The 18,280-nt window shown below is 34.0% G+C and overlaps 2 protein-coding genes across 7 annotated transcripts in view; one reads left to right on the top strand and one right to left on the bottom strand.

Annotated features, from left to right (window-relative positions):
- Window positions 1-5,532, top strand: part of AGL30 (AGAMOUS-like 30) — a 5,907-nt gene extending 375 nt beyond the window's left edge. Inside the window, exons 1-12 of one of the 6 annotated variants that reach the window (XM_011014881.1) lie at window positions 53-101; window positions 535-720; window positions 1,105-1,164; window positions 1,268-1,286; window positions 1,424-1,488; window positions 1,598-1,613; window positions 1,714-1,775; window positions 1,878-1,974; window positions 2,540-2,587; window positions 2,682-2,809; window positions 3,143-3,521; window positions 4,993-5,532. In XM_011014881.1, the coding sequence (XP_011013183.1) occupies window positions 536-720; window positions 1,105-1,164; window positions 1,268-1,286; window positions 1,424-1,488; window positions 1,598-1,613; window positions 1,714-1,775; window positions 1,878-1,974; window positions 2,540-2,587; window positions 2,682-2,809; window positions 3,143-3,521; window positions 4,993-5,004 (1,071 nt within the window). In that variant the 5' untranslated portion in view covers window positions 53-101; window position 535 and the 3' untranslated portion in view covers window positions 5,005-5,532. Of the gene's footprint in view, window positions 1-52; window positions 441-534; window positions 721-1,104; window positions 1,165-1,267; window positions 1,287-1,423; window positions 1,489-1,597; window positions 1,614-1,713; window positions 1,776-1,877; window positions 1,975-2,539; window positions 2,588-2,681; window positions 2,810-3,142; window positions 3,522-4,992 lie in introns of those variants that run through there. The other 5 variants (XM_011014894.1, XM_011014886.1, XM_011014872.1 and 2 more) reach the window with 5 other exon arrangements.
- Window positions 5,533-13,463: 7,931 nt separating this feature from the next.
- On the bottom strand, window positions 13,464-15,727 carry EXPA15 (expansin A15). Its single transcript, XM_011014845.1, has 4 exons — window positions 15,618-15,727; window positions 15,351-15,484; window positions 14,940-15,252; window positions 13,464-14,322 (listed from the first exon to the last, which is right to left on the bottom strand). Exons 2-4 carry the CDS (start codon window positions 15,478-15,480, stop codon window positions 14,016-14,018), a joined length of 750 nt encoding a protein of 249 aa, XP_011013147.1. The 5' UTR covers window positions 15,481-15,484; window positions 15,618-15,727; the 3' UTR covers window positions 13,464-14,015.
- Between the last annotated feature and the right edge of the window lie 2,553 nt (window positions 15,728-18,280).

Below are 18,280 nucleotides of genomic sequence, written 5' to 3'. Positions count from 1 at the left end.
GGGGGGGGGGGGGGGGGGGGGGGGGGGGGGGGGGGGGGGGGGGGGGGGGGGGGGGGGGCAGATACATAGATTCCCCTTTCTCTTCACGAAAAGGAAACTGGGTAGTGTTTCATTCCTTTGTTTCTGTTTTTAGTCAATATAGTTACATGGGTTTAGTCTCTCCTGGCTTATTTAGTTTAGTTTCTCTTTTTTTATGATCCCATTTCTTTTTTTTTCCCCGTCAAAATTATTGCTTTCCATCTCTGCTCCCCCGTTTCTTTTCCAACAACTTTCAATTGTCAAAATTCTTGGCTCGTCTTAATGTACTTACGGTATTAGAAGGTGTTCTTGGTAAATTTGCAAACTTTTGGGGGTATGTTGATGCTAATTGATTATAAACTAATCCTTGGTTTGAAATACGTGCTTAATGTTGGAAATTAGATGTTGAAATGAAATTATGGGTTAGTGGCGATTCTGAGAAATGTGGATTATTCTAGATAGAGTTTCGAATTATGGGCATCCTTTGACGATGAAATGCTGATGTTAAACGTGCAGGATGGGTAGGGTTAAGCTAAAGATTAAGAAATTGGAGAATACAAATGGACGCCAAGCGACCTTTGCCAAGAGGAAACATGGCATCATGAAGAAGGCTAATGAGTTATCAATACTATGTGACATAGACATCATCCTTCTCATGTTCTCACCAACTGGCAAGCCCTCGTTGTGTAAAGGATCAAGCAGGTACTGCCACTCATGCCACGCTTCCACTGCTTTAGAGAATTAATTTGCGCTACTGAACTTTAAACTTGCGTATGAAATTTATATCCATTTCTTGTTTTGCATCTTTTGAGAATTTCATTACATATGCACAAATGCAACTTGACCTCGCTTCGCACCATTTAACCAGTTGGGTTGTCATTATTCATTGTTTAGCTACAATAAGAAGCGGATTGAGAATTGTGGCTTGATTGTCATATGCATGTGCAACCCTCACTATATTTTTGTTTTTTATTTGCGTGTCTGGTTTAAGAAAAAAATGTATATGAAGGTTATGTGGCATCATAATATGGGGTTCTCGACGACATCAACAATTTTGAATAATTTCCTTTTTTTTTTCTCCTTTAGTAGCATTGAAGAAGTAATTACGAAATTCGCTCAGTTAACACCTCAAGAGAGGGCGAAGAGGTATGGTGAAGTTTTCTTGCCTCGTTTTCTTTTAATCTCCTTGTGCCTGCATTGAATATTTACCAAATTGGAATTTATTTGCTCTATTATTTGATTGGAACAGGAAGTTAGAGAGCCTCGAAGTAAGTCCGTGGATCCTCGTTTACAGTCACTCCCCTTCTCTGTTATTAACTCTCATTCTGCTCTTTTTATCACATTGTTTTGTTGAAGATTGTCATTCTTATTGGTTACGTAATTTTTCTTTCCTTCGAGAGGATAGGCACTGAAGAAAACTTTTAAGAAGCTGGACCATGATGTTAATATACCAGAATTTCTGGGTACAAGGTATGCTCTTGTTGATGTTGACACAATTAATTTTTCATAGCTTACAAACTGGCTATGTTCTTTAAACATTATGTACTAAACTTCTTGAATCCTGTTCTTTTTGTTTCAGTTCTCAAACAATAGAGGTATGGGTAACGGTTTCTATTGTTAAATACGACATCTTGAAACCTCCTCTCATATGCTGATGGTTTGTGGCGTTACAAATTTTGCATTTGAATTGACCAGGACCTGACTAGCCAATCTAGACTGCTGCAGAATCAACTATCTGATGTGCATAAGAGACTGAGGTGAACGCCTGCAAATCTATGAATGTAGATTTCCATTTCATGATCTCATGTATACTTTGGTTGGTCACCAACCTGGACTAATAGTAAATTGAGTTTCTGCAGCTACTGGACCAATCCAGATAAGATCAACAGCATAGAGCATTTGGGGCAATTGGAAAATTCACTCAGGGAATCACTTAATCAGATTCGATCGCATAAGGTATGCCTATTCTTGTGGTGTTCATTTGGAGAAACTACACACACACACACACTTTCTGCTTGTTATTCAACAGCTCTTATGTTTTTGATTAAATGATTATATCTCATCTCTGGTCGACTTGGACTCTATGTGATTGAATGCGGGTTCAATTAGGATCTGCATTTTAGCCTATCTATGAGAAAATCCATGACCCTAGTCCTCATTGTGATCTTATGCCTGCTGGGAAGAATTTGGAGATCAGTTGTGTAACATTCCTTTTTTTTTTTCTTAATGGATAGTGAGGAGGGCAAGGAGGCTAAGATGATTTGACATCTCAGTCATTCTTAACCAAATTGGATGGTTGTGTAAAGGGATAAAAAAAACTAAGCAATGCAACCTCCCATTCTGAGTATTCAAGTGTTCTTTAAGTAGTAGAGTGAAACAAAAGCCAGGTGCTGAAAAGTTTTGATTCAATTTAGAGGAAACACTCAGTCAGGCCTTGAAAAAAACAAACTATGAATATCTCTTGATTATCTGTGGCAGTTGTATTTACATTTTAAAACTGAGAGGGTTCCCTCTTTGCCAGGAAAACTTGGGAAAACAGCATCTCATGTCACTAGAATGCCACACTCAGGTAATGAATGGCTTTTATTTGATACAAATGGTTTCCTGATGGCATTGTACTAAATCCTTGCTGGAAGTTGTTACCTAACTAATCTTGCTTGCAGTTTCAAAATGGGATGCATGTGCCTTTCAGAATGGGTGCAGAGCAGCAGCTCTCACCTCTTCTGTGGATACCTAATAATGACAGTCAACATATTATGTTACCAGAGGAACAAAATCTGCTTCCCCATGGGTGAGTGAACCGATTGAAGGAAACTTCTAATCCCATTGCTTAAATTGTTTTCCTATTGGAAGATCATGTCTGGGCTTGCTCTGGCCTCTCACATTCATTTTGTAAAATATTATTGACAAAAGTCCATGCATACACATGGAGAGAAAGAGGGGGAAATGGGTTCATAGTATAGGACTAAACTAGATTTTGTGAAGTATTTTGTTTGATGTAAGATAGGACACGAATAAACACAGAACAGATGACAAATTAACAACGTACCTATCCATAGAGGAATCTATAATAGCCCTTCCTGATGTTGTGTTCTTAAATAATTGATTGAATGTCTTTTTTTAGGGATGCTGAGTGCACTGCAAGCACCTCTTTTGGGAGTTATTCTGGTTACTTTGGTGCAGGAAAACATTCTGAGCTATCTAGTTCTGGTCAAGAAAGTGGTATGAATGGTATTCTTGATGAGTTAAATGGAACTGCATCACTGAGGCTACAGTTGGCTGGACAGTACCCTTACCTGCCAGGGCCATATAATCTGAATTCAATGAACGATACAAAATTTCAACCTGCAGCAGAGATGAACATACAAAAAAGCCCTGGGGATTTTAATGTTGGTGGAAGTTTTGAAGCTCCCAAACCTGAGTATGACTCCGGCCCTCATGGCTGGGCTTCTACTTCAGGATCATGTGCTGTTACTATGTTTGATGATCATTTGTATGCTCAGGTAAGTTTTCCTGGTTTGAATAAGTAGTTCAGTACTTTTTTTCCATACATTTTACATGGGTGGTCATCTATGAGATGATCTGAGCCTTTTTGATTGAGTTAGCAATTACAGGGTTGAGTAAACATGGATGTAGAGCTGTGGATATATATATAAACATCTTTCCATTATTATGTTTACCATGGGAAAAATCATCTGAAATTTTGTAAGATGATGCCTGTTGGTATAATGAATGAGCACTTTTAATTTTTTAAAGTTCATTTATAACATGCAACTAAATTTGCATGAGCTAGAGTATTATTCTCTTGAATGCTTCAGTTAATCTGGAGTATTATCTGCGTATGCAGTGGTTTGAGCATATTACTAGATGATTAGTGTGGTCTTCAACTAGGCTTAAGAGAGAATGATTAAAGTCCTGGACCATTTAATAGAAGATCACAATCTGAAGGTGGTTTTTAATTCATTAGAATCATTGCTGCTTCTTTTGCATATTAGAGTTTTAATAAGACAGCCATGTCTTTTGTCAAAGTAAGAGGCAGAGAATGCTTCAAATTACGTAACTATTTGAGTGATGTTTAGCCTGTCTGTTGCCTAGTTCAATTTAGGATTTGAAAGCCCTTTTCTGTTCCGTAGCTATTCTATGATGATGGTGTTTTAGGGATCCAGGCGTTGGATTTCTGTTCTTGATGATGTATTGCAACTTCGGTAGCTCATTTGAATATTATTATATACTACTTTCGAGTTCTATATTTTCCAGGAAAATACCACATCAACATTACAGAAGCCTTGAATTGAGAGCTAATTTTGTTTAATTAAGATTGCATTTTGTATTCATGGTGGAGATGTTTATCTCGGTAATAAGAGTGGATGTTATTGGAAATTCAATTGTTTCATGAATATTGTTATTGCTGTTGCCTGTTGCACCAGTAACATATACCTTGGTTCAAATTAAGTTGCATCACTAGAACGGACTTCAGATAGATTAAGTTCCCTATTAGTGTGAAAAATTATTGAATCTATATAGGAGTTGCCAGACAGCTATGGTCAAAATATTAGTTGCTCCAGATCAGAGAGGCATTGCTTGTTTGTATGAATTGCTCTTGCACTACCTTTCATTTAGCTAGCAATGCAGACTGTAGAATCTGTAGCTAAAAGGTGGTAGGAGAGGAATCTATTGGAAAACCGCAACATGAATGTCATAATTCTTTGGGCACCACTATTCGTTGGAGTGCTTGGTCTTGGAGTTGATACTGATTGCAAAATTTTGATGCTCTTATTCTTCTCGGGTTTCTGTTATGATTTCATAAGAACCGCTGATTTAGTGTTTTTAATTATTGTGAGATATCGTTTTATAGCAGAGATTGTAGATTATAAGGTCCTCTTTGAATCACCTATATCATACTGTTTTATCTTCTTGTTGTATATTGTTATTGTCCAACATACTGCAAAATTGAAACCCGTTTATTTTTTGCAGCAACCACACTGAGATTGAGTTTTACTTACTGTTCAGCTGGTGTTCAGTTGCTGGACAGCTTGGTCAGGTTTGTGAAATTACCTGTCCTCCAGATGACACTGTTGGGATTTACTGTATAGGTTTTAAGCTATGCAATGGCGAAGAGAAGCCAGAGAAATACATATATCTATACAGCTCGACAACAGCATAGGAATTCACTGATGTTGGTAACTCGTTAGGAAGAGTGGTGCTGATTCCATCAAGTGAGACACCATTTACAATCTTCTGTATACAAGCTGTAGGTTTTACTGAAGTTACTATACTTCCCCGGCCTAAACTCTGGTGACAGGGTCACGGAGGGCAGGCGGGCTACTGCCCTCCATCCTGCGTTAGGGTGCCATGGGCTGTGTATTAAAACCAATACAGCACAGGTTGTCTTTTTATTTTTTTTATTTTTCCAAGGAAAGCAATGCTTGCAATTTAAAACCACTTTTGTGAATCGAGTTCTGTAAGCAGTTTGATACCAATTTTTATTCGTAAATATTCTGATATTGATTTTCCTGAAACATCTTATGGTGCTCACAGCATCCTATTATTTAGACTCGCATGGGGAAAAAAGAGAGGATATAATATAATGGGTTCTATTACCCCTCTGACGTTTCATTTGTTTATCAACAAGATCTTGTTCATCTCCGTTGGTTTTGCTATTGTGAACGTCAATTTCCCTTTAAAATAAAGGATAGTTTCTTAATTATTTTCTTGAAATCATTTTCATGCAGAACATTTGAAAATTTTCTGTATGATTTTATTTTGAAAGCAAATTCGCCTTCAAATAAATATATATATATATAAAATAAACTTGAAATTTGGTTAAAAAATTAAAATTAAAATCCAATTTCACCAGATATTTCTGAAGAAATAATTATCAATTAGCTTCCCAGATAAAGTTTTCAAGTTATTATACTACCAAAGACTTTCTTTAATCATGTCAAACATTTAACGAACGTCGGGCGGTGATGGTAGTGGGGCGGAACGTGCAGCTTATTTTGCAACGGTGCGGCGGTGGTGACAAACCTTTTTCGTTTTTTTACTCCCCTCTCCTTTTCTCGCTGCTACTTCCGCCGCACCTTTCAAAATTATCATCACCTAGTTTATATTTATTTTAATTTTAATATTTTATTTTTATTTTTATTATTATTATTATATGTATTGATTTTAATATTTTATTTTATTTTATTATTTAATTTGATTTTTATTTATTTAATTATTATTTTCTTAATTTATTTATTTTTAGTTTTATCCTTCAATATTTTATTTAATTTAATTTTTATATCTAATTTAGGTCTTTATTTTTTTATCCTTTTTTTAATTTATTTTGCTCTTCAATTTAATTTCTAATTGTTTTTTTCATTTGATTTTTATACTAAATTTAATTTTTATTGTTTTGATTATTTTATATTTGCTTTTTAACTTTTTATAATTGAGAATTTTGCTCCGTTATTTTTATATCAGCCTACAAGTTAATCGCGGTATTATGATTCGGGTTATTAGTTTTAAATATTAGCTTGATTTAAATTTAGATTTTTTTTTTATAGGTTGAATTTTTATTCAATTTTATTATTTAATATTGATGTATTATGTTTTAAGCTTCGTAATTTACTTTAATTTTTTTATTAAATTATATTAGTTTTATATCTTTGATAATAAATTAATCAGTTTAATATATGTTAACTCAAATTTTTATTTTTAATATTTTTTATTTGAAATTGATTTTTTTTTATCTTTAATTATTTGTAGACCCGTAAACTTCACGATTCTTTTTCAATTTTTGTATTAGATTTAATTTTAATTGTTTTGATTATTTTATATTTGCTTTTTAACTTTTTATAATTGAGAATTTTGCTCCGTTATTTTTATATCAGCCTACAAGTTAATCGCGGTATTATGATTCGGGTTATTAGTTTTAAATATTAGCTTGATTTAAATTTAGATTTTTTTTTTATAGGTTGAATTTTTATTCAATTTTATTATTTAATATTGATGTATTATGTTTTAAGCTTCGTAATTTACTTTAATTTTTTTATTAAATTATATTAGTTTTATATCTTTGATAATAAATTAATCAGTTTAATATATGTTAACTCAAATTTTTATTTTTAATATTTTTTATTTGAAATTGATTTTTTTTTATCTTTAATTATTTGTAGACCCGTAAACTTCACGATTCTTTTTCTTTCTTTTTCACAGGGCTGTCGCGGTCGGGCTAGTCAAGAAAAGGACCAGAGCCGTGTAATTGGGAAAACCACATCAATGCTTAAAATGTTTCGAGTGCAAGCAAAACAATAAAGTAAATTCTGCAATCAAAATCATGTGAAGAGAGCCATTCTCTAAGCACCTCGCACGTAAAACAACCTGACAACCTAACCACTGCATCGAGGTGAAAATGTACTTAATAAATGTGGGCTCAGCTCCGCCAGATTTTGATATGCGATTGCGAGATGTGATATGATGAGATTGAAGTGCTCAGAAAGTCGAATCTACACCGTCCCGAACCATTATATAGGGTCCAAGTGGAGATTTTGTTTGGTCTGATGAGGCCCCATGGCATCTTGCAGTTTTAGATTTTTCATGATTTTTATCGCCGCAGCTGCATTTTGTCAAAGAGAAGATCATGACCAGAGAAGAAGAAGAAGAAGAAGGCACACAACGCCGCATGCAAGTGTAATGATCCTAACCGCTAACAGCTTATTCCAGGATGTCGAAATTTCGGACCAATCGGAAAATGTGTGAAGTTTTACATTTATGCGACCACATGCACATGTCCGATCAATTCTCTTCTTGTTGTTTTATGAATCACTTGTCTGTGTAATTGCCTTTTCTCAGTTCATGCATCACAGGTGATGGGCGGATTAAAGAATATATTTTTTTAATATCAAAAAATATCCCAGATCAATTTATACGTTTCTAACTAAGAATATATTTATATATTATTAAAAAATAATATAAAATATATTTTAAAACCTCACCTAAAAATTTAAATTATTAAGTGAGATTTCAAGATATAATTTATATTATTTTTTAACAATATAGTATTAAAACCTTAATAATCAAATAGTTATAAATTCGAATCTTACTATTTTTATTTATTTAATAAAAATTAAGCATAATATAATGTGAATTTATGTAAATTTTAAATTTAAAAAGTTTTCATTTAAAAAAATATATTATAAAGTAATATAAATTATTTTATAACATTTTATCTAATAATTTAAATTTTTATGTTGAGGTGATTATTTCATATATATATATATATATATATATATATAGAGAGAGAGAGAGAGAAAGAGAGAGAGAGAGAGCATGTGAAGTTATTATTATAAATATTTAATCAAATGTCCTGGTTAGTTCCACAGTAAAATTAATTGATATTGACATTTGTTAAAATTCTTTTATCCTATATTAATTCATAATTTTGTATGCTAATTAGCCCATTTATCTTTAGAAAAAGGGTCTGGCAGATATTTTTTATTGTCGTGTTATTTCGAATTTTCGATGGCTCACAATTACACGTACGGGAGAGGAATACACGACGAGTCACATGGACTGAGCTAAAATTGTAGGGGGGAAAAAATTGTGCATGTGTTGCTGCAAGACACGTAAGGCCTTGGTGGAGATGTTAAAGACGAAGACGATTAAAAAAAAATAAAATAAAAGCCATTAGTGTTTTACGATACATTACATTGTTAATTGGAATTCTCTAATTATACTTTTGCCTTTCTCATTAAAATTCATAAAGCTTGTATATTTTCAAAGGAATATGTTGAATATTACAAGGTTAATTAAGGATGGATTAGTTAGAATATTTTTTTAGCAAATTTAATTATTATGTTGCCTGTCTTCAGTCAAGGGCTTTTTTATCTTTTGAAAATTACTTATATAATAAAATTACTGTATTAATTTTAGTTCATGTTTATTTAATTATTATTTATTTTATTTTTATTATCTTTTTAATTTAAGATTTTTTTTCATTTTATTATTGAAAATTTTATTTAATTTATCTTTTAATGTATTTTCTAGGTTCTTATTTTTTAAATAATTTTTTATGTTAAAATTTATAATAATTATATTTTTTATTTTTAAAAAATTATTTTTAATATTAGTAAATTAAAAAATTAAAACTTTTTAATTTTTTTTTCAGAAAAAGCATAAATAAACAGGCCTTTAAAAGGTTATCTTGTGCATCGTTTAGGCACCACGTAAGTAGTTCCGTCGTGGATGGCGACACACCGTAGATTGCTAAGAAAAAGTGGTGATGTGTCAGAAAACCTGACTCAGACAAACTACTTTTTAGTTCATGTATTCGTGTCCAAGAGTTTCTCTGTTTTTTTTTCAACTTGTACTGTTTAAAATATTCAATTAAGGGAAGGCTAGTTTATAAGCCCAGCGCGTCCAATCAATATTTTTTTTAATATAACAGAAAAAAATTGAAGACAGGAGATAATTACTTGGTATTTATTTTTATTAATCTGTTACAGTGAATTAATCTTAAAATTTTTTATTTAGTTTAAATTAAAATTAAATTGTATATGAAAAAAATGACTGGATTGAAAAAAAAATTCAACAGTAAAACTCCATAAACATTTTCAAGTTTTTTAAGTATAACAGGATGATGTGATTAGTTTATTAGCTCTATTTAATTTCGCTAAATGTAATTTAATTCATCTCAGTTGATAATGTCGGTTAATTTACCTTGAAGTATCATTAAGCTTATGCTACGCTTGAAGATGCACTCGTAAAGATATTTGGACACGTTTACAACTAAACTTTAATCAACGATAAATTAAGAAATTATTCAATATATTAAAAGTTGTGTTTTTTTTTTTTCTTATTAAGATAAGACACTTACTTATTTTTAATTGTGATTATAGTTTATACGAGAGAGAGCAAAACTTTTAATATATTTAATAAATTATACTTTGATAAAACTGTATTCTGCTGATTTATGAGAGCAAAACTTTTTAATATATTTAATAAATTATATTTTGATAAAACTGTATTCTGCTGATTTATGCTAAATTTTTAGCTTAAAATAATTGATATATATTAATTATTTTTATAAAAATTTCATATTTTTTATCTATCCAAGATTTTCAAACAACATTATTAATCGGAAATGCACCGGATTTGACTGGATGTGATCAAGAAAAATGGTTCTACTATAATAATTAATTGCGTGTTTTTATATTGTGATAGTTTGTATGATTGAGATAAGTTTAATAAAATATAATTAAAAGATGTTTGATTAAGATTGTTATTGATAACAAAATAACTAAAAAGTATATGTATTTTATAATGTTAAATTATATAGGTATATGATTATTAATACATCAAAAAATAAAAATATATAGGAAAACAATATCAAGATCCGTTTGGACCATGGACTAAATTTTGACAATAATATAAAAACATAGACAAATACATAGCAAGAATGAAGAAATATGTACATATATATATATATAAAAAAAACAACACTGAATCAAAACATTAAGTTTGCGTAAGCATTGTAATATGCTCAAGCATGGGTTGGGTTTGAACTTTGAAATCGTGACATTTTAATGCAAGAATGAGCATGGGTTGGGTTTGAAATCGTGACATTTTAATGCAAGAAGATGAGGTTATTTTTGTCAAGCCATGACTTTATTAATACTAAAAAAGTGGATTTGTTCTTAGAAATGCTGGACAGAGTGATGAGAAACAGTAATTTATACTTTTAGCAAAACATGTGGTTGACCTTAATTTTTTAGTAGGATTAAATTCTTAACCAAATAAGTACAAATTAGGTTGGGGTGAAACACAACCCCAACTACAATACCAAACAAACCCAATTGTGATTTGTTCTGGTTACAGTATAAACAGGTTGCCTACTCAAGACAGAGCACCACTTATAGAACGTGGGGCCAACGTTAAAAAAAAACAGGACAAGCAAAAATAAAAAAGAGCAAAAGAAAACAAGAGCACGAAACATGTGTTTCCTGTTAAATAAGCTTTAAACTGAAGCGACAATCACAAGAATTTTCAGATTTTTAAGGCTAAAACGTCGAGTTTTTTAAAGTTTGCGGATGCCATTGTTAATCCATGTATGTTTTCCAAGGACCTCCACGGGCACTAGTTGTTCGTATTTTGGTTACTTAACACGTCGTAATTTTATATGTATTCTACTTAAAATATCTTTCTTTAATTTTTTTTAAAAAAATTAAAATTATTTTCAAAACTTTAACATTTTAAATTAAAATTATTTTCAAAACTTTAACAAAAACAAACTATCATAGTACCAAATAAACACTATCCAAGAGGGACCTCCTTTTTATTGAGGCAAAAATCAAGCAATCGCTAATTTCACAGAATTGCTAGAAATAAACGAACACGAACTTTCGGGGAAACTTCAGTGGTGCTTAGCTACATCCATTATTTTGTCTCAAATATTCCCATCCTTGGTTCTCTCTTCTCACGGTTTGCTTTCAGAGTTCAAATGTGAATGAAATATACCTAACTCTTTCGTGTGTTTTGTCTGGTAGCTGAAACTAACAAAACCTGATTACCTTTCAGGATCTGAATGCAATGGCCACCCATTCATTTATCACCTTCAGGATTCTTTTGGACCGCCAACTCGATCCATTTTATCAGTACCAAACCTTCCAGTCTAGGGGGTTAATTCACGCGGGATATTTTTCTCCAAAAGAGGGGGGGAAGGAAAGAAGAAAAATATATTTATCTAATGTAACAACAAACATATCTGATCTCTGTTTGTCATGTTCTCTGACAGTATTCATGTGACTGAACATGGTGAATCTTGAGGAAATCCTCCCAGAAAGAGATTTGAAGACAAGGGACAAGCAGCGGAGACATTGATATGAAATGTCTTCTCTCCATTTTACTCGAGTCCAGACACCAGGCACTGTCAAACAACATGCAAATGACAAGTACTGTTGGATTCATCCAAGAGAAAGAAAGAAGGAAAATAAAAGTTAAAAGGCTGCTGCGGAGTGAATTCGGACATTCATTTCTAACACGAGAAATGAGGATGAATTTAACAAGTGGAAATTAGAAATATACAAGGCAGAGTACACGGGCCTGGTGGGGTAAAACTTGAAAGATTCTCATCTACAATTAAATGCAAGTCACCATCTATCTAGTATATGCAAACAAAAAACTAAATCAAGTGCGAGAAGAGAAGACAAATCAAATCTTGTAATCTTAACCTCCACCTAGTGTTTTTGAAAGATCGGTGACAACCGAAATATTTCCTCTGTTTTTTTTTAATTTAAAAAAAAAAAAAAAAGAAATCTACATTGCCCCAGAGTCGTATCACACCAGTGTTAGTTGAAATTAAATTTGAATGGTTAAATCTGCCACACACACGAAGATCATTGCATTTCGATTATATAATATCGGATGGGAATTTCCAACGTTTGTGGCACCCGTTAACCAGAGCATCTAATGTCAAGCCTCGAGTTAACCATCTCTACTACAGCTGGTCTCACACATCCAACTTCTGGGAAAGAGACTAGCTAGCCTTTAGCTTTGGATGGCTGGCCTAAGCACGCTCTTTCCTTAGCCATCAAAATTCAAAACTCTAACCAGTGAAGGAAGAGTCTCTTGGATGATTTGTCTTCAATTAAGATAGGAAAGTTGACGTACGGGTGGGTGAAAACCGATGAGCTTGCCTAACAGGCACGAGAAAGAGAGAAACAACTAAAATTTGTTCGGAAAATAAAAAACACAATTTAAAAGTTTTTCATATTTTTTCACCTTTTTTCAAATAAATAAAACACTGCAATATTGTTTTAAAAATTTTAATATTTAGTCAGTGTCATAAATCTAAGTTCTATTGTAAATATAATATCAAAATCTCCTTCTGTTTAGTTAATAATTTAATATTTTTCATTATAATTTTTAAATTGAATAAAAAAATTAATATTTTATAATTAGATTATTACAAATACATAAGTATCCAGACAATTATAATAAATCATATTTTTATTTTTTATGAAAAACAGCTGTAATTTTGACGATAGAATTCCTTTTCATTCTCAACAGAGAAATTAGCGCGTTTTTGAAGTTCTTTCACTGAAAAAAAATGTTTTTTTAAGTAAATAACAGACAAAGAACAGAAAAGGACAAGTAAAAAATAGTTTTCCATGAAAGTATTAAAAAGGAGACAAAGAACAGGATGGGTGAATAAGCAAGGGTAGAGCCCTCAAGCGAAGTTGGGCTATACAGGATTCGGCTCGGATCGGTCGAAAGCCATAAATGGCCTACTTTGGAACTCGCGAATAACCCATTACAGGCCTCCGAGTGGCCCAGCTAGCTGCCACTTAATTCAGTCACAACTTTCCCCGTTTCTCAAACGAGTACTCCGTGTTATTTGTACAAATGAAAAATGATATTTATTGGTAACATGGCAGACGAGAAGATGAGGGACAGCAAAAGATAATAGAATACATAGCACTCAGCGACTACTTTCATTATCACTAGTAGCAATCGGAAATTTACAACTTAGTCTCAAACAATTCAGACTCAAGAAACAAGGACATAATTCAGCGGAAGCTGATTGATTACAATATTATATATAAATATATATAGATAAAATAAAAAAAAGGCCTCCAAGACCCAGCAAGGCTGTGGAGGCCCAAAAAAAAACGAGCGGCGGGGGGTAAAGACCACCTCTGCCATGATCTTCTGCCCCTTTAACAACAGAAGAAAAGATGGCTAAACCCGGACACTGATAGCGTGTCCCCTGAATAAAACACCCTAGAGTATCTCAATTAGCTCAAAATGAGTAGCGAGCCATTTAAAATAAGCCCTTCTCATCTTGACCCAAGAGGCCAAAGACTGACCTGACCTCCAGCTGAGACACGAGTATATATTAGTATTACTAAAATCATACTAATACTACTTCTGTAGCTAACTATTGAATATAGACCTAACATGCTGCAAACTTTAGTATGGTGAGAGGACGGGGGCCACCGAGGCAAGTGTGGTCCCTAACGAAACTGGGCGCCGGAGAAGGTCTGCCCAAAGGACCAGCTAGAAGGAGCCACATTGTAGGAGACCACAGTTCGGCCATCACTGGTGGTGACCTTAAAGGAAAGACTTTGTCCATTGAGATAATTGTTGCTCTGCCAATTTTGCCCCCAGTTCCTTGACATTGGTTGCCAACCAGTCCTGGACCCCTTGATGGACACAGAATGTACATCACCGGCACCACCAACGTTAGTGATCAGGACAAGATTGAAGTAAGAGTGGCCATTGATTGTGAACCTTATGCCTCCTCTCCTCCTGCAGGGTACCCTACAAAGAACCACCACCAAGACAATTACTAACACTCACCACCAGAGCCAGAAATGAGAGGTCTTAGCTAAGGACATGGCAAAAGGACAATTCGTTCCATGCCCAAGAAAGGAAAAATTACAGGCAGCAGGGAAGGGCAAACTTGTAAGAGGAGATTGGACTTTTTATTTTTTTACAGTTCGTGGTAAAAATGATAAACCTTATTTTTTGTTTTTGTTAAAAAGTATTCCCTTTCGGCATTTACACCTCAGTTTTTACTCTATAAAAAACTAGATCAAGAATGCCATGTTTTGACATGTTGAGAGTGACAGGTTGACTGCGGTAAAACTAGAGTTGTGAAGGTAGTAGCCTGCAAGTTTAGGAGGGCAGTTGTTGGAACATATTTTTTCTATTTTTTTTTTAAAGTTTCATATTAATAACTTTTAAGTGTTTTATAATTAATTTGAACTGAGAATAAAAATATAAAGTACGTGAAAAGACTGGTTAAAGACCTAGATAACCCTCACTGGCAGCTTAATTAAGGGAAAAGTGAGACTAAATCATTAAACACCACATCTTAGCCAAAATTTTCCTTCAAATGGTCTGAATGGGACGCTCAAGAAGACAGGGAGACATACCTTCTGTAAGACACAGGCACAATTCCTGCTCTGTATTGGGCAATGTGTTGGAAGACAGGCTGGGAGAGATCAAAATGGTGTTGAGGAGGATTACACCAGCCCCCTGCATTGTTAGGCAGGGCATTGTTCGGAGGGCAGAAATTGGTGGCGGTGATCACAATGGAGCCAGGCAGGCACCATTTGGGATCATTCACACACCTGATCTCATAGCAAGATCCACAGCTTAACCCGTTGTTGAACAGAGCTGTGCTCAAAGCTGCAGTATTAGTACCATACCCCTGGCTGTACAAGTTCCCATAACCGCAAGCCCCACCTGAAATTACATATTGTTATGCAAATTAGTCAAACGGGCGCGCCTGGCTAAAAGAGTTTAATTTCTTTAAAAGGTTCTTTTCTGCAAAACGGCCATACCCATTGTGCCAGAAGCATCACCACCTCCGTAGAATGTTGCATGAGCATTAATCCAGCCTCCACCACCATAACCATTAACAGATGAAACCATTGCAAGGAAACCCACCAAGAAAATCCCAGCTAGAGCCATTTTCCTGCACAGAGAGGTGAACCATTTTAGTTTTATTTTAAAAACCCACCGAGCTCGCATTTTTTTGTTTGGTTCATTTAACAAAAGAAACAACATATAGAAGAGCAAATGTGAGAGAAGATAGACAGAACTCTTACGAGAAGATTGAGACTTGGGAGGAGAGAAAAGGAGAGTGCAAGATAAGAGAAATGTGAAGCTGTTGAGTGAAGAAAGTTGGGAGGGGATGAGGTGGAATTTATAGAGCTCTGTCGGGGGGTGCTTGGGGGAACTATTTTGGGCCACCACCGTCAATGGTGCTTGGGATTTTAAAGTTTATTTTTAATATTAACACATAAAATAATTTATATATATATATAAAAAAAAATTAAAATCAAAGTCTTTAAAAGGCACTGCTCCACGGCAGCGCCAAAAACCCCCCATTAGTCACGTAAACACACCCTTGAAGAAAGTGGCAGGGGGGACCATAAACCGCTAGGGCATGAATAAATAGCAGCTTTGTAATTGTGGAAAAACAGGAGCACATGTGAGCTTTGAACAAAAAAAAAAAAAAACATTGTTTTGTGGCAAAACCCTGTGGTTTTGTTGCTCCCTAAAATCCAAGTGGGGTATAGGCGGTTGCTGAGCAACAAACTTACGTGGCCACGTGCAAACAACTCCCATTTGTCGCAAATACCCTTTATCCCCTCTCCTGTTCTTTTTCTAACAACCATACTTTTTTTAGACTTACCAATTTCCCAACCCCTTCATTTTAATTAGGAGTGAGCTGATGATATCCTTACACCACTGGCTATTAATCCTTTTACTTCATAGACAATAAATTTTAAATTATTAAAAAATACAAAGACGTTATTTTATCTTGTCTAATAATAAAAAAATATTTTATTTATTTTAAAATTTATGCAAAGTAAAACATAACTCACAGATTTAAATTTTGTTGATATCAGAGGTAAAAAAGTATTTTTGTTGTCCACAAAATCTTTGAAGACAATAATACCTATACTTAATTTTTTAATAACCACTAGAACTACATAAAAAGATTAAAATACCATTTTCATCCGCTGAGCCAATTTATTTATTTAATACTAAATCTATTTTGGTGACCGAATTAAATTCTTGTTTTGACTAGCACGTACGAGTCCTGTTTTTTCCTACTCTTCATTCAGAACAATTCATTAATTAATTCACAGCTGTGAGATGGAAGCCGGCCTCTGCTTTAGAGTGGTGTGGGTCCCAGGTGTTAAGGATAGTTCAAATACAACTGAACAAGCACAAGCTGGTTAGAGAAGAACCAGGAGAACTTTACCAAACATGAAACGGATAGAGGGAATTTTAGAGCCTGGTTGCAGCACGTGTATGGCGATTGATAAATCATTTTTTCTAGCTTCCTTGCCGTCGTTTTTTAATTGACCTTGTTCCATGATCTTTCTTATAGCATGTAGTTCCATATCCAGTGGATATATCTATGTATAGAACACACAAGTCAGCAAACTCTGTACGTGCTGCTGAGAGTTTCCTTCCCATCAATGGAGATATCATGAAATAACCAGAGATTTCGGTGGCAAAGCTCACATGCGGATGGTACAAAAACTCTGCAACAGCTGTGAGTTTAATTTGATGCCAGCCATCTCAGCATGGGAGGGCCACTGAGCTGGATCAACTGTTTGCTCTGTGTCTTGTTGCTTATAAGTTAATCAACAGGCGCTGCAAGCTTGGATTCTGATACTGATTGACGAAATCAGAGGACCGCGATTCTCGGTATTAGCTTGTCTAATTATAATCGGACTAATTAATTAAAATGTAATTAACAATTATAGTGTAAGTACGTTGACGCCGATGAAAAGACGGTCCAAGGGGTTTGCTTGGAATAAAAGATTTGTTTTCCGTGTGGTTTTATATTTCTGAAGTTGCCAATGTTGATTGCTACTAAAAATTTATCTAGTTATTAATATTAAGTTGTTAATTTTAAAATTTATAAAAAATAATCAAGATATATATAAATTAATTTAGATAATACACATAAATAATAATTAAAAAAAACTTCATGCAGATAACATATAAATGGATGCTAGTGGATGTTCTTGATCCTTCCACCGAAGTTTTATCCTCCTCCTAAATTTGAAACAGACAATCTAACCCTAAAATGAAATGTTCTTGACAATGTTTACACCGTTATGGATTCTGGAAGTTTTTGTTTTTCTATCAGGATGATCCTCATTGTTACATGACAATGTTTACACCATTATGGATTCTGGGAGTTTTTTTTTTTTTTTCTATCAGGATGATCCTCATTGTTAGAAATAATACTTTTGGAAGTTTTTTTGCTCGTCCATTTCCTTCCACCGTCCTCTCCCACCTTTTTACTAAAAGAGAAAATACCAGTGTTTTAAAAGGAGATTTCACATTGGAACCGGAATTACTACTATGGGGAAAAGCTTTGTTACATGCAAAACATCTTCCAAGTAATTAACACACTGGTATTAATTATCGGTTGATAATATCACTATCAAAGTGTATTATTAGTTCATCCGGGTAAACTCGGGTGGTAAAAAGAACGAAACCCAGATTGATATACTGTGTTCGAGCCCTGGTGGACAGGGAGGTGGGGAGTCTTAGTTGCTACTAGCATTCCTTCCTGCGTCAAAGTTAAAAAGAGAGCTCTGAATAGGTATGGGCTGACCAGCCCAGATTTCAAGCGAAGCACGTGGCAGGCTAGCACCTAGAGGTTAAATCATGCACGTATCAAGAGAAGAGAAAGATCGACCCTGGGAAGGTAGGGGGCGAGTCTTCTATGAAGGCCGCT

This window comes from Populus euphratica, unplaced genomic scaffold (genome assembly GCF_000495115.2).
Source record: "Populus euphratica unplaced genomic scaffold, PopEup_1.0 scaffold5.1, whole genome shotgun sequence".
NCBI lineage: Eukaryota > Viridiplantae > Streptophyta > Magnoliopsida > Malpighiales > Salicaceae > Populus > Populus euphratica.
This window is presented reverse-complemented; position numbering and strand designations above follow the sequence as displayed.